Source organism: Salmo salar, chromosome ssa18 (assembly GCF_905237065.1).
Source record: "Salmo salar chromosome ssa18, Ssal_v3.1, whole genome shotgun sequence".
In the NCBI taxonomy this organism is placed as follows: domain Eukaryota; kingdom Metazoa; phylum Chordata; class Actinopteri; order Salmoniformes; family Salmonidae; genus Salmo; species Salmo salar.
The window spans coordinates 8,473,372-8,497,698 of record NC_059459.1 but is presented as its reverse complement, the minus strand read 5'-3'; the positions used below and the strand labels follow the sequence as shown (position 1 = coordinate 8,497,698).

At 41.2% G+C, this 24,327-nt stretch overlaps 2 protein-coding genes across 2 annotated transcripts in view; one reads left to right on the top strand and one right to left on the bottom strand.

Annotated features, from left to right (window-relative positions):
- LOC106576802 (regulator of microtubule dynamics protein 2) overlaps positions 1–11,305 on the top strand; it is a 55,894-nt gene extending 44,589 nt beyond the window's left edge. The window contains exons 6-11 of the mRNA XM_014154228.2: positions 4,773–4,848; positions 6,019–6,096; positions 6,923–7,021; positions 8,650–8,703; positions 8,839–8,919; positions 9,045–11,305. Of these exons, the coding sequence (XP_014009703.1) occupies positions 4,773–4,848; positions 6,019–6,096; positions 6,923–7,021; positions 8,650–8,703; positions 8,839–8,919; positions 9,045–9,101 (445 nt within the window). The 3' untranslated portion in view covers positions 9,102–11,305. The remainder of the gene's footprint in view (positions 1–4,772; positions 4,849–6,018; positions 6,097–6,922; positions 7,022–8,649; positions 8,704–8,838; positions 8,920–9,044) is intronic.
- A 6,825-nt stretch (positions 11,306–18,130) lies between these two features.
- On the bottom strand, positions 18,131–22,399 carry LOC106576803 (cytochrome P450 1B1). Its single transcript, XM_014154233.2, has 3 exons — positions 22,020–22,399; positions 20,830–21,844; positions 18,131–20,015 (listed from the first exon to the last, which is right to left on the bottom strand). The coding sequence occupies exons 2-3, from the start codon at positions 21,834–21,836 to the stop codon at positions 19,403–19,405; spliced, it is 1,620 nt and encodes a 539-aa protein (XP_014009708.2). The 5' UTR covers positions 21,837–21,844; positions 22,020–22,399; the 3' UTR covers positions 18,131–19,402.
- Positions 22,400–24,327: the final 1,928 nt, after the last annotated feature.

Genomic DNA, 24,327 nt, shown 5'->3' with positions numbered 1-24,327 from the left:
TCAAGGTTTTGCTCGCCTGAGGTAAAATATCTCATGATAAGCTGTAGACCACACTATCTACCTAGAGAGTTTTCATATATATTCTTTGTAGCTGTCTATTTACCACCACAAACCGATGCTGGCACTCAATGAACTGTATATGGCCATAAGCAAACAGGAAAACGCTCATCCAAAAGTGGCGCTCCTAGTGGCCGGTGACTTTAATGCAGGGAAACTTAAATCCATTTAACCTAATTTCCTGTTGTGCAAAATGTGTAACCAGAAGGGGAAAAAACTGTAGACCACCTTTTACTCAACACACAGAGACGCGTACAAAGCTCTCCCTCGCCCTCCATTTGGAAAATCTGACCATAATTCTATCCTCTTGATTCCTGCATACAAGCAAAAATTAAAGCAGGAAGCACCAGTGACTCGGTCAATAAAAAAGTGGTCAGATGAAGCAGATGCTACAGGACTGTTTTGCTAGCACAGACTGGATATGTTCTTGGATTCTTCCGATGGCATTGAGGAGTACACCACATCAGTCACTGGCTTCATCAATAAGTGCATTGATGACGTCGTCCCTCACAGTGACTGTACATACATACCCCAACCAGAAACCATGGATAACAGGCAACATCCGCACTGAGCTAAAGGGTAGAGCTGCCGCTTTCAAGGAGTGGGACTCTTACCCGGAAGCTTATAAGAAATCCCGCTATGCTCTCTGACGAACCATTAAACAGGCAAAGCGTCAATACAGGACTAAGATTGAATTGTACTACACCAGCTCCGATGCTCATCGGATGTGGCAGGGCTTGCAAACTATTACAGATTACAAAGGGAAGCATGGCTGAGAGCTGCCCAGTGACACGAGACTACCAGACAAGCTAAATAACTTCTATGCTCGCTTCGAGGAAAGTAACACTGAAACATGCATGAGAGCATCAGCTGTTCCGGACAACTGTGTGATCACGCTCTCCGCAGAAGATGTGAGTAAGACCTTCAAACAGGTCGACATTCACAAGGCCGCAGGGCAAGACGGATTACCAGGACGTGTACTCCAAGCATGCGATGACCAACTGGCAAGTGTCTTCACTGACATTTTCAATCTCTCCCTGTCTGAGTCTGTAATACCAACATGTTTCAAGCAGACCACCATGGTCCCTGTGCACAAGAACACTAAGGTAACCTGCCTAAATACTTCTGACCGTAACACTCACGTCTGTAGCCATGAGGTGTTTTGAAAGGCTGGTGATGGCTCACATCAACACCATTATCCCAGAAACCCTAGACCCACTCCAATTTGCATACTGCCCCAACAGATCGACAGATGATGCAATCTCTATTGCACTCCACACTGCCCTTTCACACCTGGACAAAAGGAACACCTATGTTAGAATACTATTCATTGACTACAGCTCAGCGTTCAACACCATAGTGCCCTCTAAGCTAAGGACCCTGGGACTAAATGCCTCCCTCTGCAATTGGAACCTGGACTTCCTGACAGGCTGCCCCCAGGTGGTAAGGGTACGTAACAGCACATCCGCCACGCTGATCCTCAACACGGGAGCTCCTCGGGTGCGTGCTCAGTTCCCTCCCGTACTCCCTGGTCACTCATGACTGCATGGCCAGGCACGACTCCAAACCCCATAATTTAAGTTTGCCGATGATACAATAGTGGTAGGCCTGATCAATGACGAGACAGCCTATAGGGAGGAGGTCAGAGACCTGATCGTGTGGTGCAAGGACAACAACCTCTCCCTCAACGTGATCAAGACAAAGGAGATGATTGTGGACTACAGGAAAAGGAGGACTGAGCATGCCCCCATTCTCATCAACGGGGCTGTAGTGGTGCAGGTTGAGAGCTTCAAGTTCCTTGGTGTCCACATCACCAACAAACTAACATGGTCCAAGCACACCAAGACAGTCATGAAGAGGGCACGTCAAAACCTATTCAGGAAACTAAAAAGATTTGGCATGGGTCCTCAGATCCTCAAGGTTCTACAGCTGCACCATCGAGAGCATCCTGACGGGTTATATCTCTGCCTGGTATGGCAACTGCTCGGGCTCCGACATAAAGGTACTACAGAGGGTAGTGCGTACAGCCCATTATGTCACTGGGGCCAAGCTTCCTGCCATCCAGGACCTTTATACTAGGCAGTGTCAAAGGAAGGCCCTAAAAATTGTCAAAGACTCCAGCCACCCTAGTCATAGACTGTTCTCCCTGCTGCCGCACAGCAAGCGGTACCGGAGCGCCAGGTCTAGGTCCAAGAGGCTTCTAAGCATCTTCTGCCCCCAAGCCATAAGACTGCTGAACATCTAATCAAATGACTACCCAGACTATTTGCATTGCCCTCGCCCCCCTCTTACGCTGCTGCTACTCTGTTATTATCTATGCATAGTCACTTTAAAAACTCTACCTACATGTGCAAATTACCTCGACTAACCGGTGTCACCGCACATTGACTCTGTACGTGTACCCCCTGTATATAGCCTCGATATTGTTATTTTACTGCTGCTCTTTAATTATTATTATTATTAGGTATTTTTGATTTGAGCAACGCACTTAGCCCTAATTGCTACATGGGCGCTGTAAAATGGCGACCCTGGCCGTGCCCTGAGACATGTGTAGGAGTGGGGTCAAGTTGAGATATGCAAAGAAACGCATTTCAATTGCACACTTGTGTGTAACAGGACAAATATAAGCACCCCCAAATTTCTCTCTTTGTTATGGCAAGCCTAAATTAGTTCAGGAGTAAAAATGTGCTTAACAAGTCACATAATAAGTTGCATGGACTCACTCTGTGTGCAATAATAGTGTTTAACATTTTTAAATGATTTGAAAACCAGACACCGAATATCCCTTTGAGCATGGCGAAGTTATTCGTTACACTTTGGATGATGTGTCAGTGCACCCAGTCACTACAAAAGATACAGGCGTCCTTCCTAACTCAGTTGCCGGAGGAAGGAAACTTCTCAAGGATTTCACCATGAGGCCAATGGTGACTTTTTAAAACAGTTACGGAGTTTAATGGCTGTGATGGGAGAAAACTGAAGATGGATCAACAACATTGTAGTTACTCCACAATACTTACCTAAATGACAGAGTGAATAGAAGGAAGTCTGTACAGAATACAAATATTCCAAAACATGCAACCTGTTTGGAACAAGGCACTAAAGTAAAACTGCCAAAAATGTGGCTTAGCAATTCACTTTTTGTCTAGAATACAAAGTGTTATGTTTGTAGCAAATCCAATACAACACATTCGTGAGTAGCACTCTCCATATTTTCAAGCGTAGTGGTGGCTGCATCATGTTATGGGTATGCTTGTAATCATTAAGGACTGTGGAGTTTTTCAGGAAAAAAAAATTACGTAATGGAGCTAAACACAGACAAAATCCTTGAGGAAAACCTGGTTCAGTCTGATTTCCACCAGACACTGAGTTTAATTCACCTTTCAGCAGGACAGTAACCTTAAACACAAGGCCAAATCTACATTGGAGCTGCTTACCAAGTAGACCGTGAATGTTCCTGAGTGGCTAAGTTACAGTTTTAACTTAAATCTGCTTGAAAATCTATGGCAAGTTATATGAAAATGGTTGTCTAGCAATGATCAACAAACAATTTGACAGAGCTTGAAGCAATTTCAGGGAGAAAAAAAAGAGGCAAATGTTGCACAATCCAGGTGTGGAAAGCTCTTACAGACTTACCCAGAAAGACCCACAGCTGTAATCGCTGCCAAAGGTGCTTCTTCTACAAAGTATTGAATTAGGGGTGTGAATAGTTATGTAAATGCGATTATTTCTGTACTTCATTTTCAATAAATGAGCAACAATTTCTAGAAGCGTGTTTTCACTTTGTCATTATGGGGTATTGTGTGTAGATGCTCTACAACATTCGCAGAGTACGACCCTGCCTCACACAGGAAGCGGCGCAGGTCCTAATCCAGGCACTTGTCATCTCCCGTCTGGATTACTGCAACTCGCTGTTGGCTGGGCTCCCTGCCTGTGCCATTAAACCCCTACAACTCATCCAGAACGCCGCAGCCCGTCTGGTGTTCAACCTTCCCAAGTTCTCTCACGTCACCCCGCTCCTCCGCTCTCTCCACTGGCTTCCAGTTGAAGCTCGCATCCGCTACAAGACCATGGTGATTGCCTACGGAGCTGTGAAGGGAACGGCACCTCCATACCTTCAGGCTCTGATCAGGCCCTACACCCAAACAAGGGCACTGCGTTCATCCACCTCTGGCCTGCTGGCCCCCCTACCTCTGAGGAAGCACAGTTCCCGCTCAGCCCAGTCAAAACTGTTCGCTGCTCAGGCACCCCAATGGTGGAACAAGCTCCCTCACGACGCCAGGACAGCGGAGTCAATCACCACCTTCCGGAGACACCTGAAACCCCACCTCTTTAAGGAATACCTAGGATAGGATAAAGTAATCCTTCTAACCCCCCCTTAAAAGATTTAGATGCACTATTGTAAAGTGGTTGTTCCACTGGATATCATAAGGTGAATGCACCAATTTGTAAGTCGCTCTGGATAAGAGCGTCTGCTAAATGACTTAAATGTAAATGTAAATGTAGATGGGTGAGAGAAAAATATATTTAATCCATTTTTAATTCAGTTGTAACACAACTAAATATGGAATAAGTCAAGGGGTATGAATACTTTCTGAGGGCACTGTATCTTTCTCACACTTTCAAAAGGCTTTATTGGCATGACAAAATGACACATTCATATTGCCAATGCAACATTGTCGAGCAATTTTCTCAATTCTCTGTCTCTGTTTCTCTAGGTATGCCATCATGTGTGGAATCATGACAGAGTACGAGACTGTGCAGAACAGGATAAAGAATGGCTACATCTTCAAAGTAAGTGATTTTTTTTTGACAGACCGTCTACACATAAAGCCATATCTTTTATGTAGTCACTGATTCAAGTGTTTGTTTTGTGTGTACTTGAAGGATGTCAGACCTTACCTTACAATAGCAGCACCTGAGGTGGTGGCAGGCACACAGATGGAATGGGGGAATTTAGCAGTAATAAGAGAGGGTAACTGAGGTGAGGTCGGGGCGTGTGCTTTCCCAGAACTTCCCCTGTGGTCTCACTCAGTCCGTGTTGATTCCCAGCTATGGCGAGGGTCCTCCCCTGTCATACAACCACAAGTTGACAGCTGAAGAATCTCCCTCAGTCTTATTTAGGTCAGGTATCCCTCAAATTAAATGTCAAAAAATGGTCCTATACATACGGTTATTGTCAGTGCTTATATACACTGACTGCTGTACAGGTGTTAACCTTATTGACTGTGGGCTCTATTCAGATCACTCCCCTCACTGTCCAGCAGCATACCACCCTACATCCCACTGCTGGCTTTCCTCTGAAGCTAAGCAGAGTTGGTCCATGGATGGGAGACCAGATGCTGCTGGAAGTGGCACTCTTTCGGAGGAGGCACTCTTTCATCTGGTCTAAAAAAATATCCCAGTGCCCCAAGACAGTGATTGGGGACATTGCCATGTGACGGGTGCTGTCTTTCGGATGAGACGTTAAACGGGTGTCCTGACTATCTGGTCACTGAAGGTCCCATGGCACTTATAGTAAGAGTAGGGGTGTTAACCCTGGTGTCCTGGCTAAATTTCCAATCTGACCATCATGGCCACCTAATCATCCCCAGCTTAAAATTGGCTGTTTTCTCTCCCCTGTAACTATTCCCCAGGTTGTTGCTGTTAATGAGAACCTCCTAAATTAAGGGTTAAATAAAACACCCAGATGTATGGGTTGCATAACGGCTGAGACTGGGGCAACCGCACGCAGCATTTATGTTGAGAGAGATGATTTTGCGATTGAGTGGAAAAGAACAGTGGGAGGGAAAAGGGAGAGGGTTGCATGACAAATAGGAGCTTGTGATGCATGTGCGTGTGTGAGAGATTTTTGTGGCATAGTTGTGGGTAGCTGTGTATGTGGAGCAGGACAGATCAGGTCAGAGGAAAATGTGTGGTGTCATGAATCAACACTTAATGCTGTCTGTCCTCTTCTGTTTTCAGGATCATCTGGATAAGGCCATCGAGCTGAAACCACAGGATCCTATGTCTTACTACCTGCTTGGCCGCTGGTGCTATGCTGTATGTGACATACACACACACACACACTAACCCAAGTCAACCATGCAGTGAGGAATACACTCCCTGAAAAGTGAGCTTTGAGAAGGAGTCATTAGCCTATGGAACAATGGTGGTGGTCAACCCACACAGATACGCTCATTGACACACACACACACACACAAACACCGTCCACATACCCTCCCATGTGTAGCTAGCTGCAGTCAAAGATGAGTGGCTATTTCTCAGAAGAAGGGAGAAAAAGTCACACCACCTGATGTTTTGTGAGAGTGAATTTAAAGGGCTTTCTGCTCCGTGTTCACGTTAAACATTGATCCACTGCTTACGTTCAGGCAGCGGGCCCCTCTTTGAAAGGGCCCGCGGTGACGGCAAGGCAGTGCTACACCTACAGTCGCACATTTCTAAGATGAATGGGGCGGGGAAGGAACAAGTGCGTGCGTTTGACCCAGCAAGTCCATCACATTAGGCCCATTATCTTATTCCTGTAATCAAGTTTTATGGAAAAGGTGTGTGTGTGTGACTGTTTATCGTGATGGGTTGGTTTGTGTTAGGATTAGAAACTGCTTCCATCGCGGATTATGTTGTCTCCGCATCCTGAGTGACGGGGCTTTAGCAACATTGGTTAGTATTTTGGAAGTGCCTTTCCATAGTGAAAAAAATGTAAAAAAGTCATTTTCAGATCCTTTACTCCCATGACCCTCCCCTTGTTTAAATGCTACTCGCAATGTTTACACACTGTAGTGTGAGAGTCATGTTCACACCGTGTTGTTTTAAATGTTGATCTGATTTACCATGTTCTGAAAGGGCTCTATACATTGGTTCTGTTCAGGTGGCTCAGCTGTCCTGGATCGAGAGGAAAATTGCTGCTACATTGTTTGGAGAGCCTCCAAGTGCCACGGTCCAAGATGCGCTGAAGAACTTCCTCAAGGTGTTGGGATTCTCCTTGCTACCATAGATTGTGGTGTTTGGCAGTACATGTTAGTGGAGTAAAGCATGTCAGGCCTTGCAAATACTGCAAATGTAATTTACCAGTACATTTCTCATTTGCCCAACTGCAAGATTTGAATATGGACAGCTACACTGTTTGTTACTTTCATAGTTCTGCACTGTATACTTTAGCCTGTTAGAATCATACGGTCCTGTCAAGTTTAAAAAAAACTTTTTTTTTAGTTTTATTTAACTAGGCAAGTCAGTTAAGAACAAATTCTTATTTACAATGACGGCCTAGGAGCAGTGAGTTAACTGCCTTGTTCAGGGGCAGAACGACTGATTTTTACCTTGTCAGCTCGGGGGATTCGATCTAGCAACCTTTCGGTTAACTAGTCCAACGCTCTAACCACCAAGGCTACCTGCCACCCCAAGTTCTCTCTCTTTAACTCAGCTTTCCTGATCACTGCACATTTAAACTCGGAAAACTCTTCCCTGTGTTCTGCGCACTTGCTGTTAGATCCTCTGCTCTCTTTCATGCTCTCTCTCCAACCCATTGGAACATGTAGCGCGCAGCAGCCTATTGGTTTTGTGTTGAGTCGGGATTTGCCCAGAGGTCACTTCTGCACCCAGATTGAAAGACCCAAACCCCAAGTATTTAGAGGCTTAATCTGTGTTCCCACATTTCACATGTTTATATAGAGAGATGTGAAATTGTTCCCGGCCAAGATTCTCTTGCTTCATGTCTCTTCCTCACGTCTTGTGTATCTCACCCATCAATTGAATTTAAGTGGTCTCTGTTGTAACTTGTTTCTTCTGGCCGCAAGGACTCTGGTAGAGGCTGTTTAGCTTCAACAAACACATCCTGCTGTTATACAACTTGTACCACTATAACCAAGTACACGAACAGTGACTACACACTACCTAGTGCCCAGGTGTTGCCCTAGTATTCTTCTCACTGTACTATTAATGCTCAGGCTATATAGGGTCCAAATTTAAGGTTGAGTCAAGTGAAATAGAATTGTCTACGGCTAGAGGCAGAATAATTCTATGGTTAGTCCTTTCTGTAATTGTGTGTGCTGAGAAGGTTCTATGTTTCAATTGCAGTCATTTGCCCAAATCCCGTACCAACCCCGTACCTGTCCTGGACTGATCTGATGCCATTAGAACGTAAACTGTGAGGCAGTGTTTTTGTCAGCGGTTGTGTTTTTGGTGCCGGTCCAATGGAAGAATACAGACATGTTATTGTGCTATAGGAGGACACGCTCATTGTAAAGGCTGGAATGGAATCAATGGAATGGTATCAAACATATGGAAACCACGTTTGACTCACTTCCATTTATTCCATTCCAGCCATTACAATGAGCCTAATCCTCCTATAGCTCTTCCCACCAGCCTCCTCTGGCCTTATAGTAACACTTAACTCGGACATTCTCAAGGTTTGAGGGGGAGATTTGTGCTTACAATGCAGGGCTACCTTTTCACAAGAGTATGACTTAATCAGAATACAGAGATTCTGGACAAGGAGAAGCCATTTTGTCCCAGCCTCAGGAAGCTGAACTCCAGAAAGAGTTGATTATCAGCAAGTGCAGTTTTCTCATGTTTTATAATATTTTCATTCTTTCACAGGTGGAGGAGATACGTCCCAAGTACTCCAAATTAAACTATGTGTTTTTAGCCAAGGTAAGTCGGACTGCCCATGTTGTTGTAATGTTTGCATCTTAGATTAATCTACAGTATATCCAATAATCAAAGGACTCTGTATGTGCACCGATGGTGATAATGATGAGGAGGAGGAATGTGTCTTTGATTGGTCAGTGTTACAGAGACCTGGGGCAGAAAGGTCAGGCCAGGAAGATGTGGGATGCTGCTGCCTCAATGGAAACCGTTTCCAAAGAGGTGGGTACTGACTGTATTGTCACTGGCTTATTCTTGTGCTCTAAAGTCTAAGTTTTCTCACGTTTGTCATTGTTGTGGTTCAAAAAGAGATTGATTGTCTCTTTTTATTTCTCTCTCTCTCCAAGGATGAGGAGGCACAGAAGGAGCTTGACTACCTTCTCCCTGCGCTAGGTGTTTATTGAGGACATTTTGAAATGGTTACGTCCTCTCGCTAGGGAGAAACCCAATGATCCTCTTCACTGGAAGCCACACTATGAATGGAATCCAAGTCCATGTCTTCTTTGATTACTGATGGGACAGTACCTTCAATGGGGGCTTCAACATTTTTGAAATACCTGACTTTTGCTAATACTCTCTGGGATTGGAATTGACTGGATCTGCTGTGCATGCTAGGGAACAGTGTTCTGGAGAACAAGTTCATCACAGACACATCTTGATGTCTTATAAAAGCAGATATCAAAATTCTTTGACGTCTGTTTGCTAAAGAGATTGTGGTAAAAGGGACAGTTGTGACCTATCAGCAAGCAGTTACACACCCAGAATCCAATTTCAATGGCTGTTCCTATCTTTGATGTAAGTCAATCAATGGTGTTCAATGGGATATATATTATCTACCATCTCACCTTGAAGCAATCTGCAGACAAGTGTGGAGGACCAGGCAATACTGTAGCTAGAAAATATTTTAATTATACTCACCCTATTAGTTTCAGAAATGAATATGGTCCCCTGTAAACTGCATATGTATCAATAATGATTATTGATTTGTTTTTTTATTACACTGAAATAGCCTAGCCTAAGAACTGCTTTAAAAAAAATGTTGATGCCTGTTTTTTCTGTTTTTACCCATCTACCAATAAGTGCATTGGAAAATGTCACTGGTCTTTGTGGTTGAATCTGTTTGAAATTCACTGTTCGACTGAGGGACCTTGTAGATAATTGTATGTGTGTGGTACAGAGATGAGGAAGTCATTCAAAACATCATGTTAAACACTATTATTGACCACAGTGACTTGTTAAGCACATTTTTACTCCTGAACTTATTTAGCCTTGGCATAACGAAAGGGTTGAATAGTTATTGACTCAAAAAATGTCAGCTTTTCATTTTTAATTAATTTGTTAAAAAAATAAAAATATTAAAAATATACTTAATAAGCCAGTGACTCAATCTCTAAATAAATGTTAAATTCAGGCTATAATGTGACAAAGTGGAAATATTCAAGGGGTTTAACTACTTTCTGAAGGCACTATAACTATATGGTACCCTATTTCCTATAAAGTACACTACATTTGACCAGGGCCATAGTCCACTAAATATAGAATAGGGGCTCTGGTCAGATGTAGTGCACTAAATAGGGAATATGGAGCCATTTCAGATGCGGACTTGGACATTTTTTTTGTATTCTTTGACCTGCACTGAGTGGACCACTAGTGTAGCTCTGCTGGTTGGCAGGTTTTGTGTTCCTGTCACTGTTTGTACATAGACTGAGATGATGGTCCCATCGGATAAGATGAAGGACTTGATAGGAAAGAAAACTTGACTCCTAGGGAAAATCTCAATTTTATACTCATCGCGTCCTCTCTCCTCTTCTCCTTCTCAATGGGTTTTGAAAATGAGGCGAGGAAAAAGGACGCGAGGAGTATGAAATTGAGATTTTCCCTAGGAGTCAAGTTTTCTTTCCTATCAAGTCTTCTGGAAACCATTAACTGGTGCATACTTTATCTGAGAGGTGAAATACAGGAATGCTATCATTTATTTTGCCTCAGATTTGTCTATGTTCCAGTAATATGAATGTATGATTTTGTTTGATCTAGTGTTGTACACATTGTACCCACTGGGTACACACTGGTTGAATCAATGTTGTTTCCACGTCATTTCAATGAAATTACGTTGAACCAACTTGCAATAGATGTTGAATTGATGTCTGTGCCCAGTGAAGTAAATTTTAAGCAATAAGGCCCGAGGGGGTGTGGTATATGGTCAATATACCACGGCTAAGGACTGTTCTTACACACAACGCAACGCGGAGTTCCTGGATACAGCCCTTTAGCTGTGGTATATTGGCCATGTACCACAAACCCTGAGGTGCCTTATTGCTATTATAAACTGGTTACCAAAATAATTTGAGCAGTAAAAAGACATGTTTTGTCATACCCGTGGTATATGGTCTGATATACCACAGCTGTCAGCCAATCAGCATTCAGGGCTCTAACCACCCAGTTTATAATGTCTTGTAAATTAAATACAGTACATAAAATATTATATATACACTATGCGAGCCATGTATTTAGAAATGAAAATGCATGGCTCTGGAAACGACTATTCTATAGACACTACTGATCAATGTTATTTGAGTCTGCCATTTTTCAATAAATATGTGGAATCGTGTGTGTGTGTGTGAGAGAGAGAGGGGAGATGTTGCTGGAATACATGCACACACAACAATTTTTGTACGCAACACTTGATAAAAATCTAATGGGGACATTTTCATTCTATTACCATCCAAATATTTACCCTGGTCTCGGTCCAAATGTAATGGAATAGTAAGGTATGAAAGCAAGTTCTTGCTTGATTACCAAAGGTAAAGTGTGGTGTTTTATTTGTAAGCCCCCCTTCCATTCCCCTTTTTGTCCAGACTGTGTAGTTTGTTCCAGAGCCAATTTAAATTTGTCACTGGATCAAATTCAGTCCAACTTCCCTCCAGTCTGGTCATGTTTCAGGTTATTGTTATGGCATAGACTCATTCAATTACCTCCTAACGGAACACAGGTGTTTGTTCAGTATTAAAATAACTCAAAATAAATCCTTGGAAAGTTGCTTTAGCCTTATCATTTGTACCAAATTAATGGAACTTGCCTCAACACAGCAATGAACTACAGTATTCCATGTCAGTGGAGCTAATCCTGTTGCAACTTTTTACCAAATGCCTCTTCCAAAGTGGACTAAAAAGTTAATGTTAATGTCTTAAGCCTTCCCTGTGGCTCAGTTGGTAGAGCATGGTGTTTGCAACGCCAGCCTGGTGTGTGCAACGCCAGGGTTGTGGGCTCGATTCCCACGGGGGGCCAGTACCAAAAAAATCCATGAAATTAAATGTATGCATTCACTACTGTAAGTCGCTCTGGATAAGAGCGCCTGCTAAATGACTAAAATGTCTTAACCACAACCCTGCTGCATACCACAATCACTAACTCTCCCTAATGTACTGTAAACAAATATACCAGTGGCTCGGGAAAATCATTAAGGGTTAACATCTCATCTGAACAATATAGGGTAGCTACATGTTACATAATTGGGAAATGATCTTCTTTCCTTTCTCATAATGTCCTAACTGGAAATGTTTGCGGTAGTTAATCATCTTGAAAGTAAGGTTTACTGGAAAACTTCTGCTAATGTGTATATTGCCCGTCTGGGAGGTTGGTCAACTATATCCTACTTTTGAGGAACTGTCATGAGTTTATGATTCGCCATCACAGACACGACTGTCAGTCTTTTTGGCTAATGGAAAATTGTGACGTAATGAGTCACAAAACCAAACTGTCATCAGTCATGCGATCAAGGATTAGGTCATATTCCTCACCACATACACAAAAAAATGCTGGGTTAAAATCAACACAATTTGGGTTATTTGTTAACCCAGCGCTGGATAAATATTGGACAGAACACACGTTGGGTAATTTTGATCCAGCCAGTGTTGCATGAATAACCCAACATATTGGGTTGTCGGGTTTACCCAAACATGGGTTAATTTAACCGTCAATTGGTTTATATTCACTTTCATGCTGAGTTCACCCAGCAGTTAGGTCTTTTTTAATGTAATCCATAGGTTATTTTCAGTAGGTGTGGCTTTCAGATAGCTATTTTTTGCCACCCGTGACAGTAAATGTCATTATTGTTCATCATATTAAATTGGTACCCTGCAAATAAAACATTTAATGAAAACGTTTTTACACATTACATATTGTAATGTATTATTAATTACATAATTGTTTACATATTGTTACAAAGTGGTAACTTTCCCAACAGTGGGATTTGCGTAAGCTTTCTAGGAACTCTTACATTTTTGTAAGCTTCATTAAAGTTACAAAACTGTTAACAATGTAATCGAACAGAAGAACCGGAATAACATTTACTCTCTCGGATGGCAAAAAAAAACGATCTGAAAGCCAGTTCTTTTTCTTTTTTTGTGAGCAACTTTTTATTATAATTTTTTGGGTGACGTGTTCAAATCACAAACAGTCTATCATTTTCAAAACGTACATAAATCCTCCCCAGTGCTATAACGACACAAGGTGAGACCCAGATGCAGACACGGGAGGCAGATGGTTTGAACTCTGATATTTATTATAGTCCAAGTGGTAGGCAAAAGGCAGGTCGGGGACAGGCAAGAGTTCAAAGCCAGGTCAGAGTCCAAAACGGCACAGGGCAGTAGGTAGGGCTCGAGGTCAAGTACAGGCAGAATGGTCAGGCAGGCGGGCTCAGAGTCAGGACAGGCTCAGAGTCAGGAGCTAGGAGAAAACCACTGGTTGACTTGGCAAACAAGATGAACTTGCACAGGCAGACAGAAAACACAGGTATAAATACACAGGGGATAATGGGGAAGATGGGTGACACCTGGAGGGGGGTGGAGACAAGCACAAGGACAGGTGAAACAGATCAGGGTGTGACAAGTGCTCCAAGAAATCCCCACCCATATACATCCATCCTTATGAAATTATTCATCCTAATAAAATAACAAATACAGTGAGTGCCTTCAGAAAGTATTCATACCCTTTGATTTATTCCATATTTAGTTGTGTTACAGCCAATTCAAAATGGATGACATTTATATGTCTGTGGAAAGCAGACTGAACTAGGATTTTGCCTATGCTTAGCTGTATTCCATTTATTTTTTGGCAAAGAAAAGTCCCTAGTACTTGCCGATGACAAGCATACCCATACTATGATGCAGACACCACCGTGCTTGAAAATATGTAGAGTGGTACTTAGTGATCTGTTGTGTTGGATTTGCCCCAAACATTACATTGCATTCAGCATTGGAAAACCACCCTGGTCTTTGTGGTTGAATCTGTGTTTGAAATTCACTGCGTGACTGAGTGACCTTACAGATAATTGTATGTGTGGGGTACAGAGATGAGGTAGTTATTCAAAAATCATATTAAACACTATTATTGCACACAGAGTGAGTCCATGCAACTTATTATGAGACTTGTTAAGCAAATGTTTACTCTTGAACTTATTTAGGCTTGCCATAACAAAGGGGTTTAATACTTATTGACAGAAGACATTTCAGCTTTTCATTTTGAATTCATTTGTACAAATGTTGAAAAACATAATTCCACTTTGACGTAGGTTATTGTGTGTAGGTCAGTGACACACAATCTCAAATTAATCAATTTTAATTTCAGGCTGTACACAACAAAACGTGGAAAAAGTCAATGGGTGTGAATACTTTATGAAAGCACTTTAAGTAAGTATTAGTCTTAAGATGGTCAGTCGCTGTTCTGCTGTTCTGGAGGTGGGCAGTGGAGAAGAGGACTTATCATGTTGTAGAACTTTGTTTTACATGTGCCCTATCCCTCACACACCCAACCCACGTGCTCTCTTGATTTGTATGACTCCCACCCTCCTCACAGATGTTTGTGATCATTTCAGGAAGTGGCCTGGATTTTCAGAGGTGTAAAGCTTCGTCTTTCATTTGCCAGGTCAACACTCATTCCTCTCTCCTGGCTTGTGTGGGTAATAATGTAATAGTAGAGTGTTGCCTGCCTTCCTGTAACCCAAGAGGGGTTAGCAGGGGCTGTATTGTGATCCAGTAATAACCCTGAAGCTGACATTGTTGGGGACAATGGCGACCCATCATTCAGAGCAGGTGGGGCTGAGTCCCACCTGTTTTGAGCACTGTTTTGAGCACTAGCTCAGTTTTTTCTGTGGTGGGGCTAGCCAGCAGAAAATACAGAGCGTTGCGCTTGATTGGCTCAGTTTTCTGTCATGATTGGCTCGGTTTTCTGTCACTCATGGGACAGTACATCATCCCCAATTCTAAGGTTAGAGCTCGAAAACTTTAGCCCCTTGGATTCTGCCATAAAGTTATATTAGAAGTGCCCACCCAAAAAGGCTCAAGGTCATTGGCCACAGATAGAATGACATCAAATCACGTTATATCTACAATAGCTTTGATTTGACTGATTATGTCAACATCTTACTTTCAAAGTCTTAGCTAGCAGTCACCATCAGTTGTCATTAAGTCGACGATATGCTGGCACATCCTTTTTAATCCTTGCCATATGAAGACAAATAATGAAGAGAAATTATATATAAAATGTATCTGTGCTCATCGGCCATTGCACATAAACATTACACAACAAGTTGGAAATCGCAAATTCAACAATGAGTTGTTTGGAGGGAATCAGTGGCTAACTGCAAGCCTGCAAAGAAAACACTAATGTTAGCCTGCTATTCAAAGGAGTGGCTGTGGTTTTTTTTACGAGTTCCCACCATAAATCCAGAGAATGCCAGACTTTGATGACAAAGTTTTATGACAAAATTTGCCCACAAAGGACCGCTGCGCCACCTTCACAAGGTGAGTCCAAAAATGTCTTGTATGCTGCTGCATAAATGATGTAATATGCACGGGATAAATGTATAATGTAGCTAAGAAAGTAATACTAAGTGTATGTTGTGTAGTAAGCTGTTAGTAGCCCATGTGCCTCACCCTAATAATTTGGTCTATTTCCACCGACGTGGTATTGTAAACACATAACGTTAGTAGTTGTGGTGCTTGGCTTGCACGTGCAAATTCAGCACACACAACATTCTGTAGTAGAATTGTGTTATTTGACATGTCAAATTAAAAGCTTATTTAACATGTCAAATATTTGACATGTCAAATAGTGTTATATGACATGTATCTTTTTTGACAGGCAAAGACCCAAACGCCATCCAATGCGCCTCACCCTAATAATTTGCTCTATTTTCACCTCTTAATTTGCCTTCTGTTCTAACTTGGTGATGCACAAATAGCCTATAACTTGTTTTAGAGAAATGTAATCATCGAATATTGTAAGAGCTTTCATTATGTTTTAAATGCCCCATTTATTTATCCTACGGTTCTGACTGGTACATGGAGTACACTGTAATAGGCTGACCACACCGTTTGCGTCGTGAGCGAGCGTTGCAAAATACATTTAGAAATCTATGTTATTCAATTATTGCACCCACACTGCTCGCGTCAACAAGCGTCTGCGTTGCCAAGGGCTAAAATAGAACTCCTTTCTATTTCTGATGCAGATCGCGCTGCATGTCCTGCCTCTCCCGTCTCCTCATTGGTTTATAGAAGCAGGTACCCACGTGCCATCTCCTCATTGGTTATACCCACGTGGGTGATTGAAAGACGAACTGTGTTGCCGGTCGGTGTAGTAATACTATGAAAGTTTAGATGCCAATCACCATATAAGTTCAAAGATGAAAAAGCCTGGAAGGAGGAGAGATGACTAGAAACGATTTGGTTGACCGTTTTATGTGTGGATTAATTGTCGGAGTAGAGGACCTTGTGCATTTCAGGTAAAATAACAACTCAATGTTTATATCCCTGGACAAATTAGCTAGCAACAGCAAGCTAGCTAAATAGGACAAATTAGCTAGTAAGTGCAAGCTAACTAGCTAAATTGCCATAAATGTTTAATGCTTTTCGACCTGTTCCCAAATTAATGTAATTGGTTCAGAGTTTGTTTTGATATTTCAACCTGCGTGTCGTGATCACGTTTGGTGTAGGGGGGACAAAATAAATGTACCCACGATGGCGCACGCGCAGAGCCGGTTTGGGTTCCGTGTTAAGAATGGCCCATGTTAAGAATGGCCCATGTTCTGAATTCTGTCGATGTACAGTACATTTCAAAAGTGCTGTAGAAATAGTTATATTGACTAAGTCCGTCGTCGCTTGTTCGTTCATGTGTTAATCGAAATCACCGATTGCCTCATCCGCTTGTCGTCCCCTTATTTAAGCAAGTCAGCCATATCAGCTATGTTTTTTTTATGGCACTAAATGAGGCTGAATTAACTGTTTTGCTGCCAGACAAGGCTCTGCTGAAAGCCAGGTTTAGCAGTGGTAAGATGTTGGGACTCTGCTGTTGGGACGCTGCTGTTGGGACAGCTTTATGTAGGCTCTAAGAGTTTGTGGGCACCGTTTGTCACCATTATAGTGCAATTAATGTATTGTTTAGTGTTGTGTTGTTTAGTGGCTTTGCAGGCATGCATCCCACTTTTTTTTTTTTCCCCACCAAGATTTACATGCCAAATATGATGTTGAAGGTGCATTCAACATGTCCACGACCATCCATAGGGTCATGTGTGCAGGATGAGGACTGATGAGAGCTTTGAACCCTGGACACGTAGTTCTGCCTTCACGTTGGAATATGGTTTGCTTGTTTTTGAAAAAGCCTTTCCAAAAATCAAACCCTCACAACCCCGCAATTATTTTACATGTGCCGAATTTCCGAGTCTTGTCTATCTATGCTTTTCCTTCACACTGAGATCTGAGGCAAATCTTTTTCTTTGACTTTCTTCCTTTTCTGTTGGGTGAGCATTAAGGGAGTAGCGTATCAGTAATCATCTGGCTTCATCTGAATTTGTCACGCACTCCAAGCTGGCTGTCTGGCTGCAAGCATCTCGCTGATGAAATACAGGATGTTCTGGGTGAGCGAGATAAAACGTACGGCAGGGAAAGGGCTCTCCTAAACACTTCCCATTTGTTGCAACATGACATGGCTATGTGCCCATAATACAGTACAATACATTTGTTCGCTGAAATAAGAAAGTAATGAAATCTACTGTATCAAACAACCAGACAAAGTGTATTTCTAATAATAATTATGTCATTTCAGAAAATACACAATTAAAGGTTATTCTATTTTCGGAAACAATTGAACCGGTCATTTAAAAATAGAAAATCTCATCCATAGTGAGTTTGAGATATGGAAGTGTTGAGTGACTTTGTGTATAACCTTTGTGTATTCCTAAACACTGCAGAATCAGCATTCTATTTGTTTTCTACCTGCCCACATTACTTTTTATTTTGGTTCGAATGATCCCCTACTTACTCAAAAGCTGGTTAGTTATACCTCCTCTTCTGAGGCATGTGTTAAAATAAAAACAAAACGCAATCTCTTGTTACTCCAACTCATATCAGTATAATAAATACACTAGTTACAAATCAAGCAAGAATAAAATGTCCTTTAATTTAGTATGACTGTATAATATCACACATATTATCTTTACTCATCAACTCAATGTCATCAGTTCAGATAGATATCGTAAAATACTCTCACAAGAGCATCATCAGAGTTGCAGTAACACTATGATTATGTTCTGTATTCAATACAACATGGAGAATAAATAATTTGATAACTGGTATCTTAAATGAAGAATCTTAATGATATGGTATATATGAAGAACTTTTGCAGAGCAGCCTTTTGAACGTTCAAGCGTATGAAGACATAACACACACTTGAAGAGAACAAAAAGACAATAAAAAAGAAAACGCTATTCTAATATAGATTTTAAAAATGACCATTTCAATTTAACAAATGTACAGTACCAGTCAAACGTTTGTCCACACCCTACTCATTCCAGGGTTTTTCATTATTTTTTTACTATTTTCTACATTGTAGAATAACAGTGAAAACATCACAACTATGAAATAACACATATGGAATCATGTAGTAATCAAAAAAGTGATAAAGAAATCTAAATGTAGCCACCCTTTGCCTTGATGAGAGCTGGTTGCCATATTTTGTTTTTTAAAGTTGACTCAATTTTTTAAAAAGCACAATAATCTGAGTTTTCTGTAAAACCTTAGTGCATATGTCAAATTTAGGGTATGGCTGCTCATTAGAATTACCAACACTATGTCACTTAAAACACAATTATTGTTTTTAATAGTAATAAGGTTGGTATTACTATCTACCTACTTACCTATATTTACTTAAATCAATATTCTCTCTGTATCATATTGACCTTGTTGGGAGATCATTTGGGCCATAAAAGGTACACACAGTGCTCTCTGAGGTGGTGGGTGCAAGTAAAATGACTGAATCAACTCCAATTGGTCAATATTCCAGTAAATACAGTAAATGAAGTGGCAAACAAGTGTAAAAGAACATGCCATCGCCCTCAGATGAACACTGCACACTTTTTTTATGTTCTGGCGTGTTCCAGTGAAAGATATACAAACATCAGTGCAATAACCTATTAACAAAAATCTTTAAAAGTTGCATTTTTGTGAGCCATGGTCATATGAGTGATTACCGGTAAAACAAAGAAAATATAATGTATATGAAGGGTATTTTGCCTGAGTGTTCAGTTCATAAATACATTTTTAACTGTATATTAGCTGATACCTGATAGCACATGAGGACGAATTTCAGTTCATGAATCTACTTCTTAAAAGCTTCATTTACCGTTTTTGTCATGCTTTTAGCAACTATATTCTCAGTCTGATCTGGAGTTGCCTGTGTCCTCCTGGGTCTCCCCATAGAGGGGCTTTTGGCTAGCCTCCTCCAAGACGTCCATGCTGTCCCGTAGATTTACTGCTATGGAGAAGTTATTGGGCTTCAGGGTCAGCCCATAGGTGTAGTCAATGGTCGGCAGCTTGTCCGGATCGGGACTAAAGTGGGCCTGGTGTGCCAGCAATGCAGTAAATAGGAACAGCTGCATCTTGGACAGCTCCTCTCCGATGCACCGCCTCTTTCCCAAGGAGAAGATGAGCACGCTGCTGGCCAGGTCCTTGTTCAAAGAGCTGTCCTGGTCCAGGAAGCGCAGGGGGTCAAAGGTCTCTGGTTGTGTCCACCTGGCGGGGTCGTGGTTGATGGACCACTGGTTGATGAAGATCACTGTGTCCTTGAGGATGGTGTAGCCCATGATGGTAGTGTCGGTGATGGTGCTGTGGGGAATGGTGAGAGGCACAAAGCTGGTGAAGCGCATCACCTCGTAGATAAAGGCCATCACGTAAGGCAACTGAGACTGGTCTTCGATGGTGGGCAGACGGCTCCGGTAGACCACTTTGTCCACTTCCTCTTGGAGACGCAGCTGGATATGAGGAAACCTATATAGGAAATGGCCAAAGGTGAACACTCAGAACACAGATATCTTTGTTCATTGAGATAATAATTTCCTATTGGGAAGCTAACCTCTATTTCAACACTGAGGGCATACTCAATACATTAATATTTTTTGATGGGTAACTATGAGCAACAGGTTGATATAGGCTACAGGTTATTTGGCAATTTGTTATTTGGGGATTTGGTAGCATGGTTACAGTTGCCAACATGCTAAGTAATCCTAAGTAAGTACCAAATACTGGACAAAATAAACATGAATTACCATCGAAACGGTTTTATTTTTTCCCGCGCAAAGTGGCAACTCACATCATGATGTTCTACGGCTGAGATTACTTTATTTTTCTCAAGCGAAATTTCAGTAGAGCGGAGCCCTCATTCCAATACCTGCCTGGGCACTTCTGCTATTTAAGACTATTACCTAACATCCTAGTTCTACTACTGACGTGCGGGACACAGGAGCACGTACAGTAGTAGGCTGCCAGCAATAAAAGAGCAGAGCATAGTACTCTTTCGTTGTTTTATGTTGATAGTGAGACAGCGGCATACTAGTATATTAGGTTGGATCATTTTCCCAAGACAAAATAGCTTTTTCTGTTTTACGCATAGGTTTTCTCAACATAAAGCATATATGCTGTTGTGAATTGATGAATGCACTTAGTGTAAGTTGCTTTGGATAAAAGCGACGGCTTTATGACTAAAATATAAAATGCATTGTTAATAGAACATATTATAGCCTATAGGAAAAAGAGTACTTTAATTACACTTTAGCTGATTCAAAATGAATACGTAGGCTATTACCTCACAAGTATCAGAATGATCCATTGCAGTGCAGTAGACAGTGTGTCTTGGCTTGCTCCAAAAATATCACCAATAGTAGGTGGCACATAATCTTTGCCTGGTGAGACTCCGGGCGAGCTGTCCTGAGAATGGTCCAATGCCACGATGAAAGCATCTGTCATGTCCCGGATTGTGCTTGGCTGAATGGTCTTTCGATGCTCGACAACCTTAGTAACGATAAATTGACTGAACTCCCGGTTGAGCTCTTTAAAATTGTCAAAAATTGTTTTTATTGGGTTGGGAAAATACTGGAGCCAAGGCATCACATCAACGATGCTCCCAGCCCCTACTGTTTGGGTGAATTGATCATTTCGTCCCACAACTTGCGCAAACTCTGCGTCGTCGTAGGAATACCTCTTTCCAAAGCACACCGCGGTCATTATGTTAGCTGTTGATACCACCAAGTATGTCATCGGCTGGAAATATTTGTGCTCTTTCGTTTTTCCCAGGAAAAGACGGAGCAGCTCCCTAACTTCGCAGACAACGTGGTTTTCGAAGGTCTTTTTGGAGTGATTGTTGCCGTTGGAAAACATACGAACAGTAGATTGGGCTACTTTTCGGTGCACTTTCCACCATTCGCTGAATTTTCCAAAAGCAATGCCATCGCCATTGGAAACATATTGAAAAGAAGTAAAGTCCGGTCTGCCTGCGAAATCAAATCCCTTTTTGATGAGCGCCTGCCTGATTGCGTCGCCATTCAGCACCACAACGTCCCGGCAGCCAAGTTTGATTCGAAAGACATCCCCATATTTCCGTGCCATGCGAGAGAAATAGAGGTGAGGAGTTTTGCCAACCTCTACTGCGTTCCCAATGACCGGCCAAGCGAAGGGTCCAGGCGGGCTGCACACGTCCCAGTTCCGCCTGATCCTGCGCCACAGGTGCACGGCAAAGACAACAGTCAAAGACGCCAATAATATACTCCGTGGCGATGGCCAGGTCATCTCCTCGAATATATTTTGTATGTCCATTATGAAGCCTATAATATATTGAGAGAAAGCAATAAGTTATTTCTGGGAAAAAAAATATTAACTCATTCTAGGGGAATACACAAGTAAAATCAAGAATATAGCGGTAATAATATTACAGCACAAAATATGGTACAACATATCCTATATTTAAAGGGTCAAATAGTGGGAATGAAAATACACCACCTTGCAGTCAATTCGTTGCTTCTTCCAAGTAAAGAACAGCCTTATGTTAATTGTAGTCTGTCGGTTACTAATAGACGTTTTGATGAATAAGCTCCTGTCCTTTGTCCCGTCGATGCCGATGGTAAGACTACATTTTAATATAAATGCAAGAAGCGCGGTAATTATAGGTCACGTCTTTATATAGCGGATCCAGTGATTGAAAGTAAGGATTATTGGAGAATAAAATCCTCATAACCTGCACAATAGACAAGCAAGTAATCCATTATACGTCCAGTAACTTAATTTGTCATTTGGTGCAGTTCTAGACCTTCCACTCTCCACATGTGAATAGCCTTCTGCTGTCCTGAGTTAAATGATTTATCACAAACAGAAGTGTCAAATAGCTTTATAGCTCGTCAACGTCTGAGTCGTGGTTAGTTGTAAGGGGTGTCTGCTCCCCTCCCCCCCCTCCCCTTGACACACACACACACACACACGCACGCGCGCGCACGCACGCGCGCGCACGCACGCGCTCACTCGCACTCTCTCTTCCTCCCCTCTCTCATCGAAACACAGCGCGCCTACTTTTTGTTGTCAAACTGTTTGTGTTGTCCATTCCCTCGTTGCAATTGGAGGCAGAATGCAATCACCACTAGCCACTAGAAACTCAATACTTTGCTGGATAGGTTTTGTCAAAGAATTATGGATGTCCAATCAAATCAACGTATTCATTTGTTTTGGTTACCATTCACCAAATATGCCTCTATTTGGGCCTAGGCTATAGCCTCATATGTAGATGGTTATATGTTTAGATTTAATGGTAATAGCCTAACAATAACTACAACCATGATGAAATATCAATAAAAATGAAAGATCATATGATTTTAGCAGCCTAATACTAGAAGACAGAACTACCATACTACTATTAATGTAACATTATTAGTAGTAGTAGTAGTAGTTTTTTGTATTTATTATTTGTTTGACCTAATATTATTCGAATTATCATTAGAAATGGTATACTATTATACTATAAAGTTATTATCGGTTACACCTTGAAAGTATAAGATATAGTATTGTATTGAATTTAATTTATAAATGATGATTAGTGTCTGCGGAAATGTAGGCCTATGGTTTATTAAAATTCAATAGAGTGGGTCTTATCATGCAGCAAATGAGAGTTTCCTTGTTTCATTTGAACTTTATTCGACTTCTATTCCTTTTACGCAAATAAATCGTGTTTTTACTCATTCATACTGTCAAATTATTTGATATTGCAATTTATTAAGGATTTATACGAATGTGTGTGCTGGGGACACGTTTTCCAGAATTATCTGGTGCTATGCTATATTTCGTGAATTATTCCCCAAATGGATCTAACAACATGTGTTTTTTATGTCCTTTAATGTGTTTACATAAAGGCTAGTGCGGATCATGCACATTAATAGAAATAAACGTGTTTGTAGATTGACCGAGTGTTTCTGGTATAGTTGTATTTCTTACTTTACGGGATACAGTTTCCAACAAGTAAAATTTGTTCGTTTTAATTTATAATTATAATGAATTATTAATTATGAGAGGTCTATAAAACATTAGACTTATTATTCCTCATTATTAGTTGATGCTTTATTCCGTTATCGAGGCCTGATACGTGACAGGAGCTGGGTTTCAAGCATACCTGCAATCACTTACTAACTGTTGATGAAGTATATTTTATATCTTAAAACATAGGTGCTTAATTTATATATAACTTGTCATTTAGGCTATTACACAGATCTGCATGAATTTTGGCAGGACACAGAGTAAACTGTATGTAAATATCAAGTTGTTCCATAGCATGTTCGTTTCCCCACATGTCCCGCCTCCATTTAATCTAAGAAACATTTTACATTTGATATATTTAATATTTGTCAATGGGTCTTTTTTTTCTCAAAGCATATGAAATTATGATAGGCCTGTCAAACGTTGTTCATTAGACAAACGTTGTTCATTAGGCTGCATGTCCAATGTATACCACCAAGAGGAGACTGTCCCTATGCCTTTTATTTTTTAATTTCACTAATTACAAGACATTGTATTACAATTGTATTCTATCTATTTCCCTACGCATGTATTTGAACGGTTATCTTGGAATACAAGCTATTGGAATAATAGTTTACAAGTTTGTTGACACAAAAATCCAAATAAGAATGATTGAGATAAAGGCATATTGTTTATTTGTAAAAAAATTTTTCAAGGAAAGAAAGGGTGATACCTAATCATTTGTACAACTGAATGCATTCAACTGAAATGTGTCTTCCGCATTTAACCCAACCTCTCTGAATCAGAGAGG

Bases quoted from the DNA above. Each gene is read 5' to 3' on its own strand.
- LOC106576803 (XM_014154233.2), bottom strand. From the start codon at position 21,836: ATGGACATACAAAATATATTCGAGGAGATGACCTGGCCATCGCCACGG. The intron at 20,016-20,829 runs GTAATAGCCTAC...TTTCCTATATAG, and splicing joins ATCATTCTGATACTTGTGAG to GTTTCCTCATATCCAGCTGC.